At 37.3% G+C, this 27,128-nt stretch overlaps 2 protein-coding genes across 6 annotated transcripts; one reads left to right on the top strand and one right to left on the bottom strand.

The window, feature by feature from the left end:
• Positions 1 to 1,801: 1,801 nt before the first annotated feature.
• On the bottom strand, positions 1,802 to 18,908 carry DCTN4-p62 (dynactin subunit 4). The gene is made up of 9 exons (XM_071689547.1): positions 18,744 to 18,908; positions 17,445 to 17,515; positions 17,114 to 17,292; positions 16,348 to 16,565; positions 14,347 to 14,449; positions 13,457 to 13,640; positions 7,858 to 8,015; positions 7,196 to 7,391; positions 1,802 to 2,775 (listed from the first exon to the last, which is right to left on the bottom strand). Exons 1-9 carry the CDS (start codon positions 18,870 to 18,872, stop codon positions 2,568 to 2,570), a joined length of 1,446 nt encoding a protein of 481 aa, XP_071545648.1. The 5' UTR covers positions 18,873 to 18,908; the 3' UTR covers positions 1,802 to 2,567.
• A 206-nt stretch (positions 18,909 to 19,114) lies between these two features.
• On the top strand, positions 19,115 to 26,814 carry LOC139763471 (angio-associated migratory cell protein). 5 transcript variants are annotated; one of them, XM_071689548.1, is made up of 10 exons: positions 19,115 to 19,232; positions 20,777 to 20,885; positions 21,914 to 22,058; positions 23,058 to 23,182; positions 23,397 to 23,528; positions 23,714 to 23,858; positions 24,557 to 24,756; positions 25,439 to 25,612; positions 26,253 to 26,434; positions 26,639 to 26,814. In XM_071689548.1, the coding sequence occupies exons 2-10, from the start codon at positions 20,799 to 20,801 to the stop codon at positions 26,700 to 26,702; spliced, it is 1,254 nt and encodes a 417-aa protein (XP_071545649.1). In that variant the 5' UTR covers positions 19,115 to 19,232; positions 20,777 to 20,798; the 3' UTR covers positions 26,703 to 26,814. The 5 variants fall into 5 exon arrangements, with proteins under 5 accessions (XP_071545649.1, XP_071545654.1, XP_071545652.1 ...); XM_071689553.1 differs by having other exon boundaries at positions 19,115 to 19,150; XM_071689551.1 differs by having other exon boundaries at positions 19,117 to 19,158.
• Positions 26,815 to 27,128: the final 314 nt, after the last annotated feature.

Consider the following 27,128-nt stretch of genomic DNA (forward strand, 5'->3'; position numbering starts at 1 on the left):
TGAAAGTTCAAATTTTGGCAAAACAACCCTTAGAAACTATAAAACACATCTTAACATCTCTGAAGAATTAGAAAATTCACTAAACAATATATAGTAATGACTAGACACAGTGGAGACAGTCACAAACTTACTCTGGGTGGTAGTGGGGTTAGTATATTACTGTTTACATTCCAGCCACTAATAAACAAACCAGCATGCCTAAAGACCCACACTACAAGTGTACTCTACCATGAATATCACATTACGCAATCACAAAACAAGTGAAAAGGCAAACTACAATCAAATTACACAGTAAATCTCTAGATAACTCCTATACTGTTTCAAGGCCAACGTCAATGCTGAATTATCTCAGTGAACGTGTATTTCTCTAAAAATCTATAAACAATCTAATACTCTACTGCAATCACAAAATAACTTTTACTTCACAATCAATAAATACATCATAAAACCTGAGTGATGGAGTAAAAGATGCGGTCATTAGGGCCAGCACATTATGACAGACTGTTTTCTATCAATATGTGAATGTATCATGGCCCTCAGCAAGTTTTGACTACCATAGCAGACCCCCCCCCCCCCCGGGCAAGCTTTTAAAAGTGTCAAGTGTAAAACAACAAAAACTGGGTTCTGCACAGAACAAACAAACCCATGAAAGCCATACCCTAAATGTAAAGGATTAACATGAAATGGATCAAGTGCATGCAGCCTGAGATTAATCACTTACAGTATATCTTTAACAGTCAGGGTGAAAAGTCCTACATATTACTTCTTACAAAATTTACTATAATATGGTGAGTTGTTAAGTGAAAACACATATCCATTCATCCTTTCACTCATAAATAAGATGCCTCCACCACGCACAGCATTCACCACTGCCTTGACTTCATATAAAATACCTTTGGTCAGTCACTGTCAGTGAAGGGGAACAATGGGCATGTCTGATGGTATAGTATGAATCTGAGGCATGGCTCTAGACAAGAAACTGCAAAATGGGTGTGAAGAGGGTTGATTGAGTAAAAAATGATAGGGTACAAGTGATAGGGTAAGTGTGGCACTGAGTACATATGACAAGGAGTGCTTAAATGGTTTGGACATATGGAGAGGATAACTAAAAGGGTATACACGTCACAAGTGAAGGAAACGAAGAGTACGTATGACAAGAAGGAGTGCTTAAATGGTTTGGACATATGGAGAGGATAACTAAAAGGGTATACACATCACAAGTGAAGGAAACGAAGAAAAGGTGAAAGTGAGTTAACTTTGAAAAGAGACTTGTATGAGGAAATACCAGGAGATTAGATGAAGAATGGCAAAAGGCAAAAGTAAATGAAACTAAAGGAATAGGTGAAGATTTGGAGGTATTTCGGAGAGCAATGCAAACATGCAAAAGAAGCGAGAGACATCCAGAAGGTAGGATGCGTGCAAGTGAGAAAGGGAGCTTAAAAGACTCATACCTTTGCAATTTGAGAATTCACTTTTGTCCCAACTGCCTTTATATAAAGGCACTATAAATGTACTTTGCTAGTCCTCAGGCACCTCACCTCAAGCCATGCAATTGTCAAATAGACTAACTATCAATTAATAAAAATCACCTCTTTCCTTTAGAAACTCCACTTGTTCTATCCACTCCTGTTACTGTCACACTTCATTTCATGCAAGGCTTTTACTTCCTCCTCTCTTTTTAATGTATCATCATACTCTCTCACTCTATATACCATCTCATCCTTAGCAAACCACAACCACATACCTATCATCTGATAAACTGAATGCAAAAAAAAATACAAAGGCTGATAATCAGACACTATTACTGGATAAGTTTTATTGATCAATAGCATAAGCTCCCACTTTTCACAAACCTTGACAACTGTTGCTGGGTGTTAAGTTCATACAGCATTATGTTAAATAACCTTATCCTCAATGTGGAACACTATAAAACTATTCAGTCTCATAACTCACCCTTCATAAGACTATAGTAAACTCACCCTTCATAAGACTATAGTAGTCTTACTGGGTACGAACTTTAGCTAGGTTCACTAGTTCACTTTGTAAGACATATCAAAAACCAATAAGTTAATCTAAGTCATAAACTGAAAACTGTATTATAAACTACTGAGATAAAAAGTTGGCTTATCTGATGCCATACATTTATAGATTGGAAAACGTTTCAAGAATCGCGTACTTCTCGACACTTCCTCCATGAAAAGAGATTATATCCTGATTTGCATAACGACAGAAAGCTAACATGTAACCAGCAGAGTCTAACATTTCTTAAATTACAAAGATTATTTAACTATAAGCTGTCTCGTTCAATAATGCATCGAGAAAGTGACAGACAAAGCAAAGACAATAAGAACAACTTTTCCTGCTTTATACCATGCAACAGTAACAGAGTCAAAACTATTCTACTTAGTTCCTTTTAGCTGTCTTTATAAATAAAATACCAAGTGAAATGTCTGAGCACCATCAAGCCAGTCTTAATTGTGCATCAATCATACAAAATCTAGAAGTGTCCAGCAGTAACATAGTTAAGTGTGCACTATAATTCTACATCCTATTTACGATTTTCCTCATTACTCTTCGTCACAATGTTCAGTGACAGAGCCAACATCAACCATAATGGGAATATTGAGAGTCACTGTCCTGGACTCAGTGGCTGTAGCAACAGTGTTTGTGTAGTCATAACGGAGAACAAATCCCACATTTGCCTGCTTGGCCTCAGGTTTAGGTGTCACCAAAAGGTTAACACCAACTTTATTGGCTCGCCGCCAAGCTACCACACTGTTGAGAAAAAGTGAGAGAGGGCATCAGAACCTTTCTAAAACTAATGAGACTAACCTGTTCATATGCCATCCTATTCAGTGCCTCAAAGGTAAATTAAGATGAAAGTTAACAAACACAAGTGTGTGGACTGCTATTGGCCACCGTTAATATTTTGCACATGAAGTGCAATCTATCGTAGATAATTCTAATTTATGAGAAGAGGAGGAACATCTTACATCTCAATATGCATATATTGAAGAAGAATTTGGTGTAATGCCCTCTTCCATAGTAAAATTCTTCTTCCTTCTCTTCTCCCAAGTGTTCAGTGATCCTTTTTAACCCATTCCATGTAGGGCATGGCCTTCACAGGTTTGTTCCTCACAGGAAATGGGTTTCGTTGTTTTAAACTTCGCACTTTTAAAAGCACAACTGTGGGGGTTACAATGGCATTAAATAAGCTGCCAAGGGTCATGATGTATTTAAAAATATAAAGAAAGCAACTTCATTTATGATTCGCTTTCCATAGTGGTCTCTCTTGTGCATTGTCACTCAAGTTTTACACCTCATGATGTAAACATTTTGAGATGTGCTAGATCACTGAAATGCACATTAAGTGTCGGGGAGAATAAGATAAATGCTGAGAGCAGATGACAGTGACAGTGGTTTTGAAACAGTACATGAGATGTCCAGTGGATTACTGTGTATATCTCCACTGCCTCCTCCATCACCATCTGGGACAGGCCACAAACTAAGCCAAACTGGTTAGTTTTTAACATGTTTCATGACTGTCTGAATATGTTTACTGTTCCTGGTAAAGAAAATCTGTAAAATGAGCCATTATGGGCTTCCAGTCATGCCAGTCTATTTGTGAGTAGGCCGAATACAAGCAATATCACAATCACCCATTCTCATCCGAGGTAATTTTGTGACTGTTTCCACAGTGCGTAGGCAGTTTTGTATTTTGTGGTTTTTTCATCATTTCATATACTGCTCATATGTATTTTACAACCTCTAAAGGATATTTTGCCAAAAATTTGGACTTAGCATTTTTGTTTCCCCAGCTGCACTAGGGGAGTGAGTTGGGGTACCCATGGTTGCATGGAATGGGTTAAACGAGCAGTCACAACACTATCATATTTCTTTCCACTAAGATGAGCCATATCTCAGTAAGTCATGCAATTGTTTTTTCTTCCTTTACCTTTTTATAATGAAACAATCACTATCCTCATCTAACCATTTGATACACAAACCTTACTTCCATTCTGATTTACCTTCACTGTTAAACATCTCGCTCAATAATTTACCAACACCTGATTAATTGTATCTCAGTCTCATTACTGTTTTTCACTTTCTTTGGTTCGCTTCATAGCTCTTCTTCATTCACCTAAGCTCTAATCCTCATTATACTTTTTCCAACTGTCATGAATTTCATTATTTCTCACCAGCTGTACACCTTGTTTTCCTTTCTGTATATATCAGCCTTCTCCTTAACACTCTTAATATCCATCAGATTCATATTCATCCAGTCTCCAAACACCTCACCTGCTTTTGTGCAATTCACATGCAACATCTTCACCCTTTTATTTGGGAATCAATATTCTTCATTCTTTGGCTTCTAATCATAGTTTCTAAAAGATCCTGTTTTGTCCGTATTTTCTTCTCTGGAACTGAATGTTTTGCAGATCTATTACAATATTTTGCTCCCTTTACACATCCTAATCTGTGATGTTAAATATGTCGTTGACAAACTCTAATGATGAATTGTTTACTGCCTCCACATCACTTTAACCTTTTTCCATTCTGCTAAACCAGTATTATTCAGTTTTCTATTCAGCTCCTCTTGAAAACTCTGTTTGCACACCTTCCCCCTTAAATGACCTCTCCTGTCTTCTTGATGATCTACATTTCCATCATATATTTGAAGCTTTACTGGACCTACTTACAGATCTTGTCATATATATACTACCATATTCTTTCTTACCAAAATCACATCCATCATATCCTTTTGTTCAAGAGAAACATAAGCAACAGACCAAAAGAGGCACTTATTCCACTTGCTATTCCATCATACACTCTGTTTCCTACTCATTCATTCAAATCATCAATCAAAATAAACTCCTACTTTGCCTCCAAAAAACAATTTTTCATTGACTCATTAACAAACTCTTGATCTCATTTTCTGTTACTGTAATCATTATACTCAGTTTTAAACCATCCAACTTGAATTTTGTATCTTATAGCTTATTCACATATTTGTAATGAGGTAAAACTGTTTGTCTCATTCATCTTACTACCTATCAACATCATCAAAACTTATCTCACATCTTTCACTCTAATACAATCAAATACATTCATGCTTTTCAATTCTTCACATATGTGCATTACCATATCGAAACATCAAATGAAAGAACCTGGACTAAATGGGGTGAACCACAGAGGCAGTATATATTGTGAGAATAACGGTGAAGATTAAAAGCTAGGAAACTATCGACTGGACATTAAAATAACTTTTAACAGTTTACTAAATCTCTCCCTTTATTAACAGCTACTGCTAAATCTATTGTAAAACCTGGTATTTACCAGGTAGATTCTAACAATATAAACTTTACCAAATTAACTGAGAAAAAATCACCTCTAAAAGGACGAAAAGAGGGATAATGCAGAGACAACAGAGTTGTACATTACGGTAAAAATGACATTTGGCTCCATATCAGTCCATAGGACCATCACATCTGCCAAGTCGAGCAAGTGGTACCTAGTGTCCTGGATGTGTCAAAAATGACCTCTGTGACCACCTGATACCATTTATCATTATATGTAGAGGATCATCATAACCTGTCATACATAGTAAGAGGTCCTTCTTTTCCTCTTCAATGGAGTTTACTTTCATCCTAAAAACAGGCTTCCATCATTAGTGTCAAATGACCCAATACCCAGGAGACTAATACTGTGTAGCTGTCGGCAACTCAGGAATGGATCACAGTAATGTCTGTTCCTTACCCTACCTTGCAAACCACAGGATCTCTATATACATTTTCAACTCTTCCCTGAAAGTCATGACCTACCCCTTTAAAAAGGCTCTCCTACTCTCTAAAAACTCATAAGATTATCCTTCCCATCTTCTTCTATCTTCTCTTTTTCCTAAGCCCACTTTTACACATATGGCATAACCTCAATGAGGACTTCTGCAGGCATAAGTAGAAACGTTTAACATATTATGGAAAGATTCAATAGCTTTACTAATGTGACCTTTGGTGCATGGTGGTTAATATCATACAAATTAAGAACAATTCTTCAGTCTTATATGCCTTATATGACATGCACCCTTGTAAAAATGATGGAGGATGAAATGAACAGGAATAACTATAACTTACCTTTGGGTTAGCCATTTTTCTCAGGTTCTAAACCCTGACTACTAATGCTAAACACAGAGTTGTGCAAAATCAAGGTACAGCCTACAAACGAAATTGGTGGTGGACCTAAGGTCCCCTGCTCATTAATGCAAAGAGAAGACAGGCTGCTAATGTCACTATGATTAATGTGGATACCATAATTAATCAGTCAGCACATATAGCCATTGACTACTGAGATGGTCACTACCATATCCTATCATACCTAATCATATCATACTGTTAAGAGAGATTACACTGCAAAGATATATGAACCACTAATACAACTAGTAAGACTAATATACTAATTAATATTACACTGTAAAGAGATATGAATCACTAATACGACACTGTTAAGACTATTATACTTAGTAACACCATACTTAGTAATATTACATTATAGGAGATAATAACCACTTTTACAACTACTATGACAAGTAAGTATGGGCTTCTACAAACAAATGAGCAATGCATGTAACAATCAGAAGAAATTTCATAAGTAATACCAAGTTCAGAAAACATAATTAATCTATGATGGAAGGGCTGCAAACTAAATGCTCTAAAAAAAATCAATGCACAAATCAATAAAGTTCTACTTCTCAGTCTAAACACTTAAAGTATTAAATAATTTTTGCACCATCCCTTTGAGGCTCACTGTGTAAAAAAATGGTCTCATTTTGCCACAGCTGAGATAGGATAGCATGCCTCCTTGGTGGGGAAGGATATGCTCTTTACAAATGAAATGCCCTTTGCCTTCAGGATAAAACTTAAAAAAAAATTAAAAACCTGCTATGTCTTTTGAGTGAGGGTGGTGATGGATTAAAGAAGGTGACAGAATGAGGATGGTGATGGAGGAAGGGTGGTCACAAAGCATGAGTGTTGATACTATCACTATCCTAAATTTAAAAACAATTGGTCAATGGAAACTCAAGATATGGCACAGAAACCAAATGGCTACTGATGACAGATAAGGACAAAAACACTGCTATAATAAAATAATAAAGTCACAGCCAAATAATAGCTAAACAACAAATCTCCAAAATACTTACTGAGGATCATCTTTGTAACTGGAGATGGAATCTTGGTCATCATACTCTGCAGTGTCATCACGAGCAGCCAAGACCAGCTGTCCTTGAGGAAGTGCTACATCAGCAGTTGGAGTCAAATCAGTCTTCTCCACAGGAATGTCTACCACTCGAACTAGGCTGCTAGTGCTGAGGCTACCTCCATCTGCTGGATCCTCTGCTGCAAAAAACATAAATCATACCTACATAAGAGACACAGACTATCCTAACTCATTGTATTACCCTGTTTATGCTTAGTCTAGTAAAATAATATAAAGTTACATAATCAAGCACTATTTGAAAAAGTCACTTCATTTTCATTCCTATGAACTTTAAAGAATCCTTGAGCCATTATCAAGATTAGCAATCCAATTTGTTGGTTGAATGAATCTATCATAACTTAAGCCTTCATGAGGGTATACCTTGTTCACATAGCCTGAAACATTCTCATGAATCACAGTATCTTTAAACAGTAATCAGAAAACTGCAAATTAACTAAGAAACAGTTGTAAACACAAATACCAGCAACTGGCGCATCAAATTTATGCGACTTAAGAGTTTATATCAACAAGTGAAAACTAAGCCTAACCATTACACGGCATAATAAAACTGAGTTTCCATTAACATGTCAAATGCTGTACTCTTACCTTTCTGAAGCACTGCTGCATAAGCCTCAGGGACAAATGGAAGAAGTGCAACAGTCATGTCATGGGGAGTTGGGTTGCAAAGGGAGATTTGCACGTTAGTCTCTACACCAGACTTTAGATCTACCTTATGCACCATCCTTACCTCTGGCACATGGTAACTGTGAAAGATGTACACAACAATAAGCAATGATTTTGTCTACTTAAAGTATAATAAAACAATGATATACTATGAATTCATTTGCAGTAACCGATAATAAAAATAACATACCCTTTATCTATATACATGCGATGAGAAATCTTCCCTACTGCAAACTGCTGAAACAAAATCTTTTCAAAGCAGTTCAGTCATCAACCACCTTTAATAGCTTGCTCATCCTACAGGGGCCATACTTTTCTTTGTCTACCCATTCTTGAGGATGGTATCTATAAATAGTATTTTCTTTCTTAAGTACATGTTTTATCACCCTTTTTACAAATACATATATATATAAAGAGGGTGTTTTGAAATGGTTTGGGCACATGGAGAGAATGAGCGAGGAAAGATTGACCAAGAGGATATATGTGTCGGAGGTGGAGGGAACGAGGAGAAGTGGGAGACCAAATTGGAGGTGGAAAGATGGAGTGAAAAAGATTTTGTGTGATCGGGGCCTGAACATGCAGGAGGGTGAAAGGAGGGCAAGGAATAGAGTGAATTGGATCGATGTGGTATACCAGGGTTGACGTGCTGTCGGTGGGTTGAATCAGGGCATGTGAAGCGTCGGGGGTAAACCATGGAAAGCTGTGTAGGTATGTATATTTGCCTGTGTGGACGTATGTATATACATGTGTATGGGGGTGGGTTGGGCCATTTCTTTCGTCTGTTTCCTTGCGCTACCTCGCAAACGCGGGAGATCGGCAAAAAAAAAAGAGAAAAAAAAACATACCTGTGGTTTCGGTGCATTATTACATGACAGCTAGAGACTGAGTGTGAACGAATGGGGCCTTTGTTGTCTTTCCCTAGCGCTACCTCGCACACATGAGGGGGGAGGGGGTTGATATTCCATGTGTGGCGAGTTGGCGATGGGAATGAATAAAGGCAGACAGTGTGAATTGTGTGCATGGGTATATATGTATGTGTCTGTGTGTGTATATATATGTGTACATTGAGATGTACATGTATGTATATTTGCGTGTGTGGACGTGTACGTATATACATGTGTATGGGGGTGGGTTGGGCCATTTCTTTTGTCTGTTTCCTTGCGCTACCTCGCAAACGCGGGAGACAGCGACAAAGCAAAATAAAAATAAATATATATATTTTTTTTTTTTTCATACTATTCTCCATTTCCCGCGATAGCAAGGTAGCGTTAAGAACAGAGGACTGGGCCTTTGAGGGAATATCCTCACCTGACCCCCTTCTCTCTTCCTTTTTTTATTTTGCTTTGTCTCCCGGGGATAGGGGAGAAAGAATACTCCCCATGTATTCCCTGCGTGTCGTAGAAGGCGACTAAAAGGGGAGGGAGTGGGGGGCTGGAAATCTTCCCCTCTCTTTTTTTTTTTTTTTATTTTCCAAAACAAGGAACAGAGAAGGGGGCCAGGTGAGGATATTCCCTCCAAGGCCCAGTCCTCTGTTCTTAACGCTAACTCGCTAACGCGGGAAATGGCGAATAGTTTGAAAGAAAAAGAAAATATATATACATATATATATATATATATATATATATATATATATATATATATATATATATATATATATATATATATGTATATATATATTTTATTTTTTTTTATTATACTTTGTCGCTGTCTCCCACGTTTGCGAGGTAGCGCAAGGAAACAGACGAAAGAAATGGCCCAACCCCCCCCCATACACATGTATATACATACGTCCACACACGCAAATATACATACCTACACAGCTTTCCATGGTTTACCCCAGACGCTTCACATGCCTTGATTCAATCCACTGACAGCACGTCAACCCCGGTATACCACATCGCTCCAATTCACTCTATTCCTTGCCCTCCTTTCACCCTCCTGCATGTTCAGGCCCCGATCACACAAAATCTTTTTCACTCCATCTTTCCACCTCCAATTTGGTCTCCCTCTTCTCCTTGTTCCCTCCACCTCCGACACATATATCTTCTTGGTCAATCTTTCCTCACTCATCCTCTCCATGTGCCCAAACCACTTCAAAACACCCTCTTCTGCTCTCTCAACCACGCTCTTTTTATTTCCACACATCTCTCTTACCCTTACGTTACTCACTCGATCAAACCACCTCACACCACACATTGTCCTCAAACATCTCATTTCCAGCACATCCATCCTCCTGCGCACAACTCTATCCATAGCCCACGCCTCGCAACCATACAACATTGTTGGAACCACTATTCCTTCAAACATACCCATTTTTGCTTTCCGAGATAATGTTCTCGACTTCCACACATTCTTCAAGGCCCCCAGGATTTTCGCCCCCTCCCCCACCCTATGATCCACTTCCGCTTCCATGGTTCCATCCGCTGCCAGATCCACTCCCAGATATCTAAAACACTTCACTTCCTCCAGTTTTTCTCCATTCAAACTCACCTCCCAATTGACTTGACCCTCAACCCTACTGTACCTAATAACCTTGCTCTTATTCACATTTATATATATATATATATATATATATATATATATATATATATATATATATATATATATATATATATATAGACTTTGGATTTGTATGTAGCATTTATGGATCTGGAGAAGGCATATGATAGAGTTGATAGAGATGCTCTGTGGAAGGTATTAAGAATATATGGTGTGGGAGGCAAGTTGTTAGAAGCAGTGAAAAGTTTTTATTGAGGTTGTAAGGCATGTGTACGTGTAGGAAGAGAGGAAAGTGATTGGTTCTCAGTGAATGTAGGTTTGCGGCAGGGGTGTGTGATGTCTCCATGGTTGTTTAATTTGTTTATGGATGGGGTTGTTAGGGAGGTGAATGCAAGAGCTTTGGAAAGAGGGACAAGTATGAAGTCTGTTGTGGATGAGAGAGCTTGGGAAGTGAGTCAGTTGTTGTTCGCTGATGATACAGCGCTGGTGGCTGATTCATGTGAGAAACTGCAGAAGCTGGTGACTGAGTTTGGTAAAGTGTGTGAAAGAAGAAAGTTAAGAGTAAATGTGAATAAGAGCAAGGTTATTAGGTACAGTAGGGTTGAGGGTCAAGTCAATTGGGAGGTAAGTTTGAATGGAGAAAAACTGGAGGAAGTAAAGTGTTTTAGATATCTGGGAGTGGATCTGGCAGCGGATGGAACCATGGAAGCGGAAGTGGATCATAGGGTGGGGAGGGGGCGAAAATCCTGGGAGCCTTGAAGAATGTGTGGAAGTCGAGAACATTATCTCGGAAAGCAAAAATGGGTATGTTTGAAGGAATAGTGGTTCCAACAATTTTGTATGGTTGCGAGGCGTGGGCTATGGATAGAGTTGTGCGCAGGGGGGTGGATGTGCTGGAAATGAGATGTTTGAGGACAATGTGTGGTGTGAGGTGGTTTGATTGAGTAAGTAACGTAAGGGTAAGAGAGATGTGTGGAAATAAAAAGAGCATGGTTGAGAGAGGAGAAGAGGGTGTTTTGAAATGGTTTGGGCACATGGAGAGAATGAGTGAGGAAAGATTGACCAAGAGGATATATGTGTCGGAGGTGGAGGGAACGAGGAGAAGTGGGAGACCAAATTGGAGGTGGAAAGATGGAGTGAAAAAGATTTTGTGTGATCGGGGCCTGAACATGCAGGAGGGTGAAAGGAGGGCAAGCAATAGAGTGAATTGGATCGATGTCGTATACCAGGGTTGACGTGCTGTCAGTGGATTGAATCAGGGCATGTGAAGCGTCTGGGGTAAACCATGGAAAGCTGTGTAGGTATGTATATTTGCGTGTGTGGACGTGTATGTATATACATGTGTTTGGGGTGGGTTGGGCTATTTCTTTCGTCTGTTTCCTTGCGCTACCTCGCAAACGCGGGAGACAGCGGCAAAAAAAAAAAACTTTTTCACATGATCAGTCAATGCAGAGCCTCTATTTTTTCTACACCTTTTTTTAATCCAAAAGTGAATCTCCAATAAGACCATCCACTACCTACTTTATCATCCCTCTAAATCCTAAAGTAAGTCTCCCTTGTCCACTCCCATTCCTTGTATATTTTACATCACTTTTGTCCTTTATATCTGCTCCCACTCCCCTTACCTATCTAAAATCTCATCTATCCAAAGACATTCTTTCCATCTTATGATCTTTCATCCTATCAACTGGCAATTTTCCAGTCTTTCTCTTCCCATTGGCAATTTTCCAGTCTTTCTCTTCCCATTGGCAATTTTTCAATCTTTCTCTTCACTTCTCATTCTATTTCCCTCCAAACTCCATTACTTTTCCATAAAGAATTTGAACTGCTTATGCACTATGTGCCATCCTACTGTTTCTAATACATATTTTACAAACATAAAGTAGAGGATGATATTGCAACTACCAAATATCATTACACTCAACTCTGACATTTCTATTTTCTTATTTTTTTATACCTGTTTGCTTTATTCTCTTTAAAGCTCTAATAACTTGCCTGTCTTTTTACACTCACTCTAGAATCTCTACTTTTTTTCCTTTATAATTACTAGTGTTAACTACCAATAAATTCAAACTCTTAATATCACCATCAATCAATCATACAAGACTTCTCATCCCAATGCAGGTGCTATTTTCTGAGAGAGGGTAGATGAATCACACAGAGGTCTTCAAACTGTTCTTTTGAAACTGCTGGGAAATCCCCATTATTGCAGCTAACTGCAAGTTGCTATCTCAGAATTTTCTATTATTGCAATGAAAAGGCCTATTTTTGGTAATGTAAAACCAACTGGAAAGGGCAAAACTCTTTATAAGGAAATGAGATGTGAAACAAACAGAAAATAACAATGTGAAGAACACGTGAATATGTCAAGGTGAATATGTCAAAAGATGAGACACTGGAACTCACAAAAAAATTTGTTAAGCTACTGATCTTCAAGTTAGGCACTTCATTACGTTTGAAATTCTCTCGCTACTTTCTAAATGTAAAAAGACAGGAAGGTGGATGCATTAAAAATTAAATACCTGAATGTAACATATGGTGTAAAGCAGGCCCATCATGTAAGGAATGAAATTGTAACAGCAAGGTGTGATAGTAAAAGCAGTTTGACCACAGTGCTAAAATGGTTCAGATATAAGAAGAGGAGCAAATAAAGACTAAGATGATCTATGTATTAAAGTTGAGAGAAAAAGGAGAAGGCGAGACCAAGAAGGTAATGAAAGGATGGAGTGAAAGAGGTTTTGTATCATTTGGGCCTGAACATTTAGGAAGGTGAAAGACAGCCATGGGATAGAAATGAACTGGATCAAAGTGGTATACAAGGGGCAACATACTGTTAATGGGCTAAACCACAGCACATGAATGGTCAAGGAAATTATGAAGCAGTATGTGAAGCATGGTTGGAATGTTGGTATCTGGTTTAGATGCAACATACTTGAAAACTAGATGCTTCATGACATAAAAGCCATGTCAATAGTAAGTGCACCAAATCAAAATCATACACACTTATGCATCTGAAACTTACAAGGCTCCAAGCTGGATCTTAAACTTGATAGAGGAAGGGTTATATTCTGGCTTTGAAAGATTGTGCTCACAGTGGCGGCACCGAAGAGATCGCTTCACAAGAATGTGCTTGTGAAGAGGGTACAAGTCACTAGTATTCTCAGGCTGCCATTCAGGAGATGACATCCTCTGTTCCATGTTTGCCACTGTAAGTTGCATAAATGTTAAAAAAAAACACTTTGTTATTAGTGCATAGTTCAAACTTTATATAAACAAATATAAACACTTCTTTCACTTTCTTTATTCCCTGCATCTCCGATCTGTCTCTCCCTTCCTATGTGCATCTCTCTTTCTATTATTGTCCCACATTTTCAAATGCAGAACATACAGAAATCTGTTGTCACCTAATTAACCTAATGATAATGTCAACTAATCAGTTTTTCATGTAACAAGACAAATACATCTATGACAACGTGATACTTCACAGTGTTACTCATTTCTTTTATTTGCCAAAAAAATTTCTGTAACTTGCTGAAATTTCACTGATATTTCACTATTTCTAGCATCAAGATGTGTATGTGTACATATGAGTGAAAATTAATTACAGATATCTTACAAATGAGACGGACATGTGCTATAAATGAAGTGCCTGAATGTGGCAATTGCAGTTTACAAAGTATGAAACTTTAATAACATGAAGAGCTAAGATAAAAATGCTGTTTATCATATAAGTGGCTAAATAAGGAATGCAAAAGCAATAAGAAATGTTAAAGAATATATGAATGACTGAAAAAGTTATGTGCCTCATAACATTCTTACTTGAGACAGAGGTAATACCAAAATACAACATTCTTACTCGAGATTGAGGTAATACCAAAATAAAGGTAAGTAAATGCAACTTTTCAAACATACCTGAGGATAATACAACTTCCTCTGAAAATATATTATCAGGGAGACCATCTACCTCAGATGTAGCTTCCAAGGGAGTCATTTCTGAGCCCTGGCTACCATCCCCCTGTTGATCAGTAAGGAATAAAGTCTTTCATAACGTACACACATTATTAAAGAAAACAGCATACATTATTATAATCTATTACCCCACAGTGATTAGGATTTCACAACAAAGATGTTCCAAATATAATGAAACTTAGCTGCCAAAACTCTCTCCATCACTTTTTCTAAAAATTCTGAGATCAAATTTTTCTGATTTCATGATTCATTTGTAAATCTCTTTTTAATACCTTTAACACCTCCAAAACAAGCAAATTAGAATTAGGAAAAAATATAAATGTTTACATTATACAGTTTGGAATTATAAAAAATCTAAGGTTATATTTCTTTATTTCTATTATACCTGACTGCCATTTCCCATGTCAGCAAGGTAGCACCAGGAAACAGACGAAGAGTGGCCCATCCACTCATATACATATATACATACATAAACCCCATACACAAACAAATACATACATATAAATATCAACATATACATAAACATACATATACATATATACACATGTACATATTCATAATTGCTTGCCTTCATCCATTCCTGGTGCTACCCTGCCCCACAGGAAACAACATCGCTACCCCCTGCTTCAGCAAAGTAGTGCCAAGAAAACAGACAAAAAGGCCGCATTTGTTCACACTCAGTCTCTAGCTATCATCGAAACCACAGCTCCCTATCCATATCCAGGCCCCACAGACCTTTCCATGGTTTACCCAAGATATTTCACATGTCCAAGTTCAGTCCAATGACAGCACATCAACCCTGATATACCAAACCATTCCAATACACTCTATTCCTTGCATGCTTCTCATCCTCCTATATGTTCAGGCCCTAATCGCTCAAAATCTTTTTCACTCCATCCTTCCATCTCCAATTCGGTCTCCTGCTTCTCCTTGTTCCCTTCACCTCTTGACACATAAATTCTCTTTGTTCCAATTCACTCAATTCCTTGCATGCCTTCCACCCTCCTGCATGTTCAGGCCCCGATCACTTAAAATCTTTTTCACTCCATCTTTCCACCTCCAATTTGGTCTCCCACTTCTCGTTCCCTCCACCTCTGACACATATATCCTCTTGGTCAATCTTTCCTCATTCATTTTCTCCATGTGACTAAACCATTTCAAAACATCCTCTTATGCTCTTTCAACCACACTCTTTTTATTACCACACATCTCTCTTACCCTTTCATTACTTACTCAATCAAACCACCTCACATTACATATTGTCCTCAAACATCTCATTTCCAGTACATCCACCCTCATCCGCACAACTCTATCTATAGCCCACACCTCACAACCATATAACATTGGTGGAACCACTATTCCTTCAAACACACCCATTTTTGCTTTCCAAGATAACGCTCTCGACTTCCACACATTTTTCAACGCATCCAGAACTTTCGCCCCCTCCCCCGCCCTATGATTCACTTCCACGTCCATGGTTCCATCTGCTGCCAAATCCACTCCCAGATATCTAAAACACTTCACCGCCTCCAGTTTTCTCCATTCAAACGTACCTCCCAATTGACTCGTCCCTCAACCCTACATGTAAATATCAAAATAAAAGTTGAGACAAGTTGCTGAAAGAGAGTTTCACAAAAATGAAGATGAAACCTCTGGAGTTGGTTAAAGGTAGAATATGAGATCATGAGCCTCACCTGCATTTGCTTATAATGCTTAAAAGATCTTCCCTGGATTCCTTATATTAATAAAAATCAAGAAATTAAACCAGTTCATATTACCTATGCTAAGAACCAAAAAATGTTTTAAAGAAAAAATCTACAGCAGTCTAGCAGACAGTTAATCCTGTTAGTGCTTTTTAAACATGAACAATAATGTTTGGCTGGATTATCTACCTTTGCTGTCAAACTTTCAAAGTTTACAGCTTTTTGATTTGCTTCATCCTACCTTGGGTGCAAATGGTGAGAGGGGTGTCAGAGATTTCCGACCTAGAAGAGATGGAAGACTATACTTGTCCGACAGACTCAGGTAGGAGGATTTCCTGTGAGAAAATCGTTTCCTCTCACGGTCACCTTTTTCTTGCTGAGCAACAGATCGATAGTGCTCCAAAAGGGACTGGAGGTATTTATAATGTTCATTATCTTGCTCGGCCCAGCCTCCTGTGGCTAAAAAACACAAAAAACATTTACTTATATGCAAAAAAACTAACAAGTTTAACTGTTTAGTTAACATGAACTTCTTACAATGTGAAAAGGCAACTTTCAACAAGAGGTAAATGTAGAGGCATATCATCATGGAATTTGCTATGCACCATTACTTGTATTTAACACAAATGCACATATGATTTGTAAAGTTTAAGACGAAAACAAAGATATAAATGCAAACTAAAGAATGTTAATTCGCAAAGGGGAGTAATGTACACAGTATCACTTTTATGACTACTAGGGTAAAAAAACAGTGCAAAAAAACAATAACAAATGTGACAAATGTCCACTATAGGCCTATGTAACTAGGGGAGGCTAACATTACATACACATATGGTATGGATGAGCAAGATAAAGCATAAATGGAAAAGAGACAAGCGAAAAAGAGCATCATATCACAACAAAAGTTGTATATAACCAGGCTTGGCAATAAATTGTATGATGAATGAGCTAATACATATGAAGCTCTGTTCCCTCTCATAAGGAAAAGAATACGTGTATTAACTCACCAACGGTCTGATCCTTAAGACCAACATCCCTAGAAGTCCACCTACAACTTGTGCAAGCCAAATAGTACACTTTCCTGGTCACCCACTTGCTTGGATCTTCTGGATATGGAGCCTGGATGCTTGTGGCTCTGGTTGACAGGGTGTGGCTGCAACTTGGACAGTCAAAACAATTGGCACACCTGAAAAACAAAAAACAAATTTCAATTTTTGACCAAAACACCACTAAAATCAAAACAAATTATACAAGAATTACAACATCCCTGTTTATAACAAAATATGGGACAAATGAAGTCACCAAAGGCTCATTGAGAAACCAGAGATATCAACTAACCTATTTTTTTTCAGACGAGCCTCAGTCGATGGCATATTTTCCAAACAATTGGGGCAAAAAAGAGTATCCACCTGAAACAAAAATGTAGAGATAAGGTCTAAAGTAAACTCCTCAGCAATAACAAAAAAAAAATGGGCTTAATGTGATGATATTACAGGCAACACAATCCAACTAACTACATCTCTAAAATTACCATATGAGTGATTTTATAGCACAGCAGGGCAGTCACCAATAAAGCTCTTCAGCACAATTAGATTCTAATACCATATAACTTTGTTCTCTTATGCTAGTGTTTAAAGACTTACAGCATGATTTGGAACAATATATTTTATCAAATAATATCAAACACAGCAACAGTAGTTGATAAACTAGACTTTTAACTCGTACGGTATGTGCAATTTTCAAAACAGAGTTCTATACCTTAAAATGTGTAACACATCAACAATAGTTTACAAACTAGTCTTTTAACTGGTATGGTATGCACGAAATTCAAATCAGAGTTTCATATCTTGAAATGTGTAATTTTCTACAATGAGAAAATCATAATGACTTCTTATGGTAACTTTTATGTAGCTAGCGGTTATTTTGCCAGCTGTTCGGCGACAACGGGTGAAATGTAATTTTTCTGGTTATTTCATATTTTCAGTGGTTATTTTCCTTTGAATTTCCTCTTGATTATCTAGGTTATCTGATTATCTGGTTACCTGACTGGAGGTTCAGTGTGCTTAAGTGGACTGACTGGTTCATCCTATACTTTTTCAATAATTCAAGACAGCAACATATATGCACTGTCTCACGACCTCAGGGGTCTCAGTGTATCTATTTTTTGCTCATAAGAACTGACATCTTTATGACACATATTTGCAGAAACTTTTCATGTACGGACTCCGTATATCAACTGATTAAATAAAGACGAAGAAAAACGATATTGGTTGGCATACTAGTAATTGCCCCACAGGCGCCAACTAGTCGGCAACATAATTTTACCCACAAGGTACCCACGTCAATATGAGACCTTATGTGTCATTACAAGTCCTTATCCAGATGATTATAAAAAGAGGCCTTATGCGCAGTTACCGGGCTTTTAAGAGTACATATATGTATATAGTGCTCATCAGTAGATACAATTTCGTATGTAAAAAGTAACGGTGTAGATACAACTCCTGATCTCAATGGTAATAGTGCAAAATATAAGTCCAGTGACCGGACACTCATCTAATTTTCGTCACACCCACCACCACCATCCTACACTTTAAATGCAGATTCTAACGACAAGATGTACATTTAACCTCAACTTACCTCGTGAGATACACAGTTCCCACATCTTAGCTTCAGGCAATGACGGCAGAAATAAATAGCAGTGATAGGTTTAAGAATCCCACACGAACATAAGAGCCGTACTCGATCAACCTGGAAGAGGTGCGCCATGTTTACCAACTTGGTGCATTTGTCACTGACTCATGGAACCTTCTCTTTGCTAGACCAGGGTCACAAAATATACTTTAAATCATATAATAAATGTCTTATTTCATTAAGAAAAATTGTTCACACCATCCTATAGTTTGATTTTAGTACTTTTAAGAAAGTTTTTATCATTCTAACCATGAGATTTTAATATTTCAGGTAAAAATGTATAAAATCATGAAATTTGACCACGTATTAATAATGATGTTGCCAGGGGTATATACATCAGCTCTTACACATGGGTACCATGGTTTGTGCTAATCTTACAGCATTGTTGAGAGCTCAGTGAATACGAAGGAAAGAGAACTTAAAGAGAAAGCTCGTGTAAGATACGGTAACAGAGAGCAAAAAGAGTTAAAAGATGATTTATTAGTAATTATGACAACTTTACCCTTGTAGTTAGATATGTTTTGCGTGTCTCCATTTCTTTAAGACCACCACTATTCCCAGACATTTAATTATTATCCTTGTCAGGGCTCAGAAAGCTCCGGGGTTTCACATTTTTGTTTCTCATTATTTTGGTCTTCAGATAAAACATTGGAAAACAGTAGTTATCTGGCCACGGATAGTGGCAATGGCCATATGTCTGCTATGCTCTGTAGTTTCAGAGGTTCTTGTTTTTTCACTAGTACTGATATTCATAACTCTCACCACTTATCCCTTATATAAGAATTTAGAATAAGATATATAGTACGCCAGTGCTTCACAACGTTTGGTCTATTTTCTCAATTCTTCTGCCACTACAGAACAAAAATTAATGAACATCCAAAACTGATTTTGATGCTTTGCTTGAGTGGTAAATTACTGGATAGTTTTAAGTCATATTCTGTTCTCTGCTCAGTACACTTCCCTGTGAGACAAGTCATTGATATTCCATTTCTCATTTTGTGGTCTTCAGGAGCTGGAACTTTACTTATTTCATAGGAAATATACAGTACACTTCAAGGCATAGTCTTTTGTGCTATAAAGTCAGACACATAACCCTGAAGTTGAATTAAACTATCAAGAACATGTGTATGTAATGAAAATATCATGTTTTTCTTGATTACATTAATTATGATAAGGCATTTCATATCTTCAGCTGTGACATTTGATGAAAGGTGTTTATAAAGACAATTAAATGTTTGTTTTTTTTTTTTTTTTTATACTTTGTCGCTGTCTCCCGCGTTTGCGAGGTAGCGCAAGGAAACAGACGAAAGAAATGGCCCAACCCCCCCCCCCCATACACATGTACATACACACGTCCACACACGCAAATATACATACCTACACAGCTTTCCATGGTTTACCCCAGACGCTTCACATGCCTTGATTCAATCCACTGACAGCACGTCAACCCCTGTATACCACATGACTCCAATTCACTCTATTCCTTGCCCTCCTTTCACCCTCCTGCATGTTCAGGCCCGGAGGGTGAAAGGAGGGCAAGGAATAGAGTGAATTGGAGTCATGTGGTATACAGGGGTTGACGTGCTGTCAGTGGATTGAATCAAGGCATGTGAAGCGTCTGGGGTAAACCATGGAAAGCTGTGTAGGTATGTATATTTGCGTGTGTGGACGTGTGTATGTACATGTGTATGGGGGGGGGGGGTTGGGCCATTTCTTTCGTCTGTTTCCTTGCGCTACCTCGCAAACGCGGGAGACAGCGACAAAGTATAATAAGAATTAGAAGGTAATACATTTTGCAAAGACACTGCCCTCAAAGTTATGATTAATGGATGGAAGCTCAAATGTACAGTTAGTTACAGTTCATAGAATCAGAATGCAACTTCTAGTTACACATTGGGCTTAAAAACATACCTTTATCTCTTTAGCGTAGTGCTTTTGTTTATCAGATATACTAAACTATTAATTTTAAAAAATTTCAGATTTTGAGCAATTGACTAGATCATGAGGTCCAACACACCTCCTAATTCACCAAACCCTTACCTTGAAGGTGAGGGGGAAGACGAGTTTGATATTGGTGATATAGAGGAGGTAAGTAAAGCAAGGTGATTCTCAAAAGTATCTCAAATATGTTTGTTACCTTGTTTCTTCTCAACCCATTGTACTTCTTCGATTACGTTTTGTTGTGTAGTACCTTAACTTTAAACTTCTATTTTTGTTGTGCTGTCCATCATCATAATAGGCTCTTATAAGTAAATTTTTTCCTTACTTTAATCTACATATATTCTTACTCATGGTTTAATACTTGTAAAATATAATCATTTTTATTAGTAGTTTTTAGTTTGCCCTTTACTTTATTATTGCTCTAAGTGCCTTCCAAATATTGAGTAACTTGCAAAAGATATTGTATTACTAATGAGGTAATGCCCAGGTAATCAGCACTGCTGTCCCGTACCTCCTAGTATCCCACCTTGTAGAAATGGACACATCATACGAACCTATCACTTAAGCTTTTGACCATCCAAGATATTGTAAAAAACATTAAAACAGCTTTTTCAAAGTAAAAATTGAAGCATTCATATTGTTAATCACAGTTGCAAGTAAAATTGCTAAACTTTTTCTTATTTATAGCTTTAACATAAAAACTTCAGGCTAGCCATCATATCATGAAGACATATCAGTAAATACACCTCCAAATTTAGACAGTCAGAAATGGCATTACTATTCTCTATTGAAGTTACTCAGGTTTATCTGAGTTATTGCTCTTCAAGAGGGGTTAACTGAACAAATTCTTTAGTATCTATGTGCTAGACTAGGTTCACAGATTTAGAATGTTTTCATTGCAGAGCTTTAATACTTCTACTGATTACAGTCAAAGTTATTTATGACCTTGAATTAGTGGTTAATGTACCAATTATCACCCTTAGGAATAATAACCCACGAATTATTCCTGAACGGTATTCCCTTCTCATATCTGATATCACCTTTGTCCCAATTAACTTTTAGAAAAACAGTTAGTAGCATTTTCATGAACTATACAGTGTCTTTACTTTGATGTATAAAATAAGATATGAAAAACCAGCAAAAAAGTTTTGGAAATGATTTTTTGTTATTGTCAGGTGATTGAGCTTGATAACGACACAGACTTGCAGGATGTTGCTGAGAGATTGGGGGCTGCTGTTAGAGAGGAGGAAGACGAAAGGATGGATGAAGAGCAGGTGGATGTCACAGACATGGCTACTCTAGTTTTCTCAAAGCATAAAGGTCTGTATAACTTACTGACCATAAATATCCTATATATATGTTAAGAGGAAACAAGGGAAGGTATTTTTGATGAAGGAATTGTGTCAAAATGTATGTTCAAGACTGATACGAGTTAGAATGAAATTGGTCTTCAAGAGGTGGATGATTGTTAGTGCTCATGCACATGAATGCAAGAGTGGGTAATATGGCAGTTGAGGGTATAAATGAATGATATGGGCTCTTATGTAAGGCTGATCAAGTTGTATAGAGAGAGAGGAATGGTATCTGGGAATACATGTTAAGAAAGGTGCTTTAAGTACACAAGGTTGAATGGGATTAGGGTTAGTGGGCATTATTGGATTATATGCTAATTGAAGTTGTTGGATGTTAAGGTGCTGAGAGAATTGGTAGGTTTAATATCAGAAAACTTGGTAGATGAGTTAAAACATGTGGTGGTTTAAGAAAAAGGGAATTAACGTATGAAAGCGAATAATCTATGAAAATGGTTACTAAAAATTTTAAATTTTTTAAAATCAGCAATTGGTACTTATACATCCAGTTCTTTTCCTGCCCTTTCTTAGTTAACATTCTTATGGTGAAACGGAAATTCACACTGTTAACGTCTCCAAAAGTCATTAGCATTTGTCAGTCTTTCCACCACATGCATAGCTGGAGCTCTACCCCTCCAGTACTTAAGAATTTGTAGTTTTGATACACTCTCCCCTTTGTACATTTGTCCCATGAGTATACTTGTTGCAGCAGACTTTACTCTCTAAGAAAGTCACTCTGTGATGCTCTCTGCTGTTGAGATTTATATAAAACTAATGAAAACACAAGAACTGCTGAATTAGCCACAAAGAATTGTATATAGAATGTTTTGCAAATTATTTTTACAGAAACAAATTATATCCAACTTTGGTTATCATTCATGGCAATATTATTACAGTTTATCTGTTCACTTAAATATGTACTTTGAAGATTATTTTTATTTATATACAAGGTTACTCGTGAATATTTCAGGCTCTGTCTTTAGTTGTTCGGTGTCACCTATTGGTAGCATTGCTGCCACAGGAGGAGAGGATGACATGGCCTATGTTTGGGATTTAAATACTGGAAATGTACTGCATACTTGCACAGGCCATAAGGTAAGTATTTGTGCTCTGATTATATGTCAATATTTTTATTCTATAGAGGAAAGTGAAAGACGTATGTACTCTGAATTTAACGTTTGTATGGAGAATGTATTTTTATTTGAAGATTATATTCATAGATCAAGAGAAAATGTTAACTTCATTTTATATATGAATTTAATAAGCAGCTAATTGTTAATGCATGATATACTGTTTTTATGTTATGTAGGACAGTGTTACATGTCTAGGATTTAGCCATGATGGGTCCTTGTTAGCAACGGGGGACATGAGTGGTTACATTCAAGTCTGGAAAATCGCTACCTCAGCCAAAATATGGGAATTTGAAACTGGAGACCTTAATGTAAGTATTCCCTCTTGAGATAGGGTTGGCTTGTGCACATGAATATCTTCTCAATTTTTATGGATTTATATAGTGTTTATACAAAAAAAAAGAAATATATTAGTGTTCATCTTTTTCAGCCTGATGTATCTTTTATTTTTTCCTTCATCATTTCTTCCAACATCACTCATGCTTGTATTTTCCAGTGGTTGACTTGGCACCATGGCTCACATGTGTTGCTTGCAGGAACATCAGAAGGAGAGGTCTGGATGTGGCTTGTGCCTCAAGGCAATACTCGTACCTTCCCCAGCTATGGTTCAGCTTCACAATGTGGGGCACTCTTACAAGATGGTAGGATCACCTGCTGACACTTCTTATACTAAAGCATGCTATGCAGTATCTAAACTTCTTATTTTTTTTCTGTAACATTCATTGGGGCCTTAAAAAAGAGGGGGAGAAACAAATTTCTATCTCATATCTGAGCATGTTATTTCCATTACGGCATACTAGGTACTTCCAGTAAATGCTGAATCCAGCTATCCAATTTTCTTTTTTCTTTTTACTTAATTTCAAAGTATATGATTTGTTGAAGGTTATATGAATGGGCATGTGAAACGTCTAGGGTAAACCATGAAACGTTTTGTGGGGCCTGGATGTGGAAAGGGAGCTATGGTTTCGGTGCATTACACATGACAGCTAGAGACTGAATGTGAATGAATGTGGCCTTGCTTGTCTTTTCATAGCACACGTAGGGGGGGATGCTATTTCATGTGTGGGAATGGATGAATATGTACATGTGTATATATGTATATGCCTGTGTAAGTATATGTATGTATACAGTGAAATGTATAGGTATGTTTATGTGCGTGTGTGGGCATTTATGTATGTACATGTGTATGTGGATGGGTTGGTCTATTCTTTTGTCTGTTTCCTTGCACTACCTCGCTATTGCAGAAGACGGCGTTTAAGTATAATAAATAAATAAATATATATACTAGAGGCAAGTAAAGTGTTTCCAGTAAGGACCCTGATAGTTTTTTCATTTGAAGGTAAGCGGTCAGCAGTTGGTTACGAAGATGGCTCTTTGCGTGTGTTTGACTTGAAGACTGGGCAAGTACTTCAGCATTTGAGTGATGGATTGGCACATTCTGCTCCAGTTACCAGCCTTGCTGTTCATAAGGATAACACACTACTTATATCTGGCTCCTTGGATGGCACAGCAAAGTTATTCAATGTTAATAACGGTAAGGTAAGTGAAGGTTCATGGCAGACATTGGAAATTTTATGCCTTATTTTATTGTCTCTTTTCAGATGAAATTTAACTCTCCTGTTTGTACTCTTAGTACATGAGATATAGTCAGAAGCAAGAATGGACATGAGAGACAAAAAAGTAGTCTTATGTTAGGTGAATGAACACTAAGGCACATGAGGCTGTACACCACCCAGATATATTATTAAGGGAAAAAGTGCTTAGTGTATGGATACACTGCTTACAAAATAAGGGAGTGGATGACTAAGTTTGTGTACCGTTGAATGAGAACTAACAGAAATATAAATGAAGGCACATACGTCTTTTGGGAACACAGCAGATAATCCATTTGAACACGAGGAAGAGTGACCATAGGAACAGGAGTGAAGAAAGAAAATTAGGAAAGCAGTGTGAGTTAGATATATCAACCTTGAACTTAAGACCAAACACAGAAGTGCATTAGTTGTGATGTGACTTCAAAGTACAGGGAAGTAAGTTCATTTCCAAAGGCAAGATGAAACTCATAGTTCAGCATTAGTCATAGAAGTTGGTGATAAACCACCACATGCTGTACATGTGGGATAGTATTTGGTGATTTGTTACAAAAGGTTGGAGATTGATGATAATTCATGCTTAGAGTGATATCCCCTTAACAGTTCTTCATAAAATGTATTTGATGCAGTTTGTTGGGACACTCGACTGTAAAGTCACCGCAAGCTCTGCAGAAGACAATAACTTGGAGATGGAAGAAATGGATCATACAGTGGAGGCAGTCAGCTTCTGTCCTATGATGCCCAATATTGCTGTTGCTGCCAATCTTGCTGGTTATGTCCTATTTTGGGATGTAACTTCACAGGTTAGTTGCTTTTTTAATTTGCTTATCATCTCCATATATGATGGAGGAGGAGGAGGAGGATTCAGGATTACTGAAAATTTTGTCTGATCACTTTATTAGTGTTTGATCAGACTTGGTTGAATCAACACCATCTAATGATCTTAACCCCATATGCAAGGTTATCGTTTCTCATATTTGAGTGAACTTGTTCTCTGTTGTTATTAAATGTTCATATGTTTGCTTTTCTCAGGAATCCATATGTACATATGAAGAATTATCATGGCTAGATTTAATCAGCAAGGGCAACTTTATCAGCACAAAGTGCTTGATTTTGGTTGTGTTAAAGAGCTGTCATTTAGTGTAAGGAGCTGACATTTTATCCTTCCTGAACTTAGCTTATAATGATATGAGCTTTTAGTCACTGAAACAAGATTCGTAGCTAATGGCAAGTGAGTTGATTAAGCAGTGTTGGTGAAACCACAGGAGAAATTATCTGACTGCTTTGGTTTTTACGAATCACTTATGCTGCAGAATTTTCTCATGCTTTAGTTACCTCTCGGCTGTTTTGATGATGACATGATTATGAAAGTGTCAATGTTTGAAAAAATATTTGCTATATAATCAAAGAAAATTTTTATCAAGGGGCCATCTTCACTTCCAGGTCACCCGACATGTGATAGACCAGGGTTGTGGATCATCTCAGCTTATTTGGCATCCAAGTGAACCAATTTTGTTCTTGGCTGGGCTGGACGGTTCTGTGCGTTCCTATGATGTGCGATCAGGGGAACCTCTTGCCAAGTATACAGGGCATGAGAACAGCATCCTTTCATTTAGTATTAACAAGTAAGGTTATATTCAAGTGCTCTTTCGTCTTTAACACTAATGACCAATTTAATACTTATTTAAGAGGGAGAGAGTATGGATTTCCAGCTTCTGTTACCTTGATGCCTGATGAGAGTCTGTCAATATGATCAAATGATGTGCTTTCTGTAACTTTGTGCATATATTTGGATATTTTTAACTTCTAATACTTATTGTCTTTCCTAGGGATGGTTCTGCACTTGTCACAACATCTGATGATGGAACAGCCAGGGTATTTCAAGTCACATAATTTTTTTATGTTAATATTAAATGCATAAGAGTTTTTACAAGATTCTTATGATCCCAAAGGTTATGTCACTATTTTCTATACCAATTTTAGTATGGATTAAACACGGCTATTATTATTTTTTTTCTTAATATTTTCCTCTTTTACTGTATTGGATTTAGCCTTGTACAGTCTGCAATGAAAAGAATAAATATAACAATGAATATAACAATTCTAATAGCCCCACCATTAAAAACAATCATCCCAGAGTAATTAACAGTAAACATCAATGGAACTATAATGCTTGCAAAGTAAGCTGAACAGGCCAGCCAAAAGATGATGCCAGTCCAGTTAGTGCACTGTCAATTACCAAATTTGTTGACATGGCAGATAGTGTTAACTACAGGTAAATGATTAACTTTAGGCCCTTCATATGCAACAGCCATTTAG

The sequence above is a fragment of the Panulirus ornatus genome, chromosome 47, assembly GCF_036320965.1.
Source record: "Panulirus ornatus isolate Po-2019 chromosome 47, ASM3632096v1, whole genome shotgun sequence".
NCBI lineage: Eukaryota > Metazoa > Arthropoda > Malacostraca > Decapoda > Palinuridae > Panulirus > Panulirus ornatus.

Excerpts from the sequence above, each read along its gene's own strand:
- DCTN4-p62 (XM_071689547.1), bottom strand. The coding sequence starts at position 18,872 with ATGGCGCACCTCTTCCAGGTTGATCGAGTACGGCTCTTATGTTCGTGT. Across the intron at positions 14,450-16,347 it reads TCTCACCATTTGCACCCAAG|GGGGATGGTAGCCAGGGCTC; the intron begins GTAGGATGAAGC and ends ACTGATCAACAG. Across the intron at positions 13,641-14,346 it reads GGAAGTTGTATTATCCTCAG|TGGCAAACATGGAACAGAGG; the intron begins GTATGTTTGAAA and ends TGCAACTTACAG.
- LOC139763471 (XM_071689548.1), top strand. The coding sequence starts at position 20,799 with ATGAGGTCCAACACACCTCCTAATTCACCAAACCCTTACCTTGAAGGT. Across the intron at positions 23,529-23,713 it reads TTGAAACTGGAGACCTTAAT|TGGTTGACTTGGCACCATGG; the intron begins GTAAGTATTCCC and ends TGTATTTTCCAG. Across the intron at positions 26,435-26,638 it reads CTTTCATTTAGTATTAACAA|GGATGGTTCTGCACTTGTCA; the intron begins GTAAGGTTATAT and ends TGTCTTTCCTAG.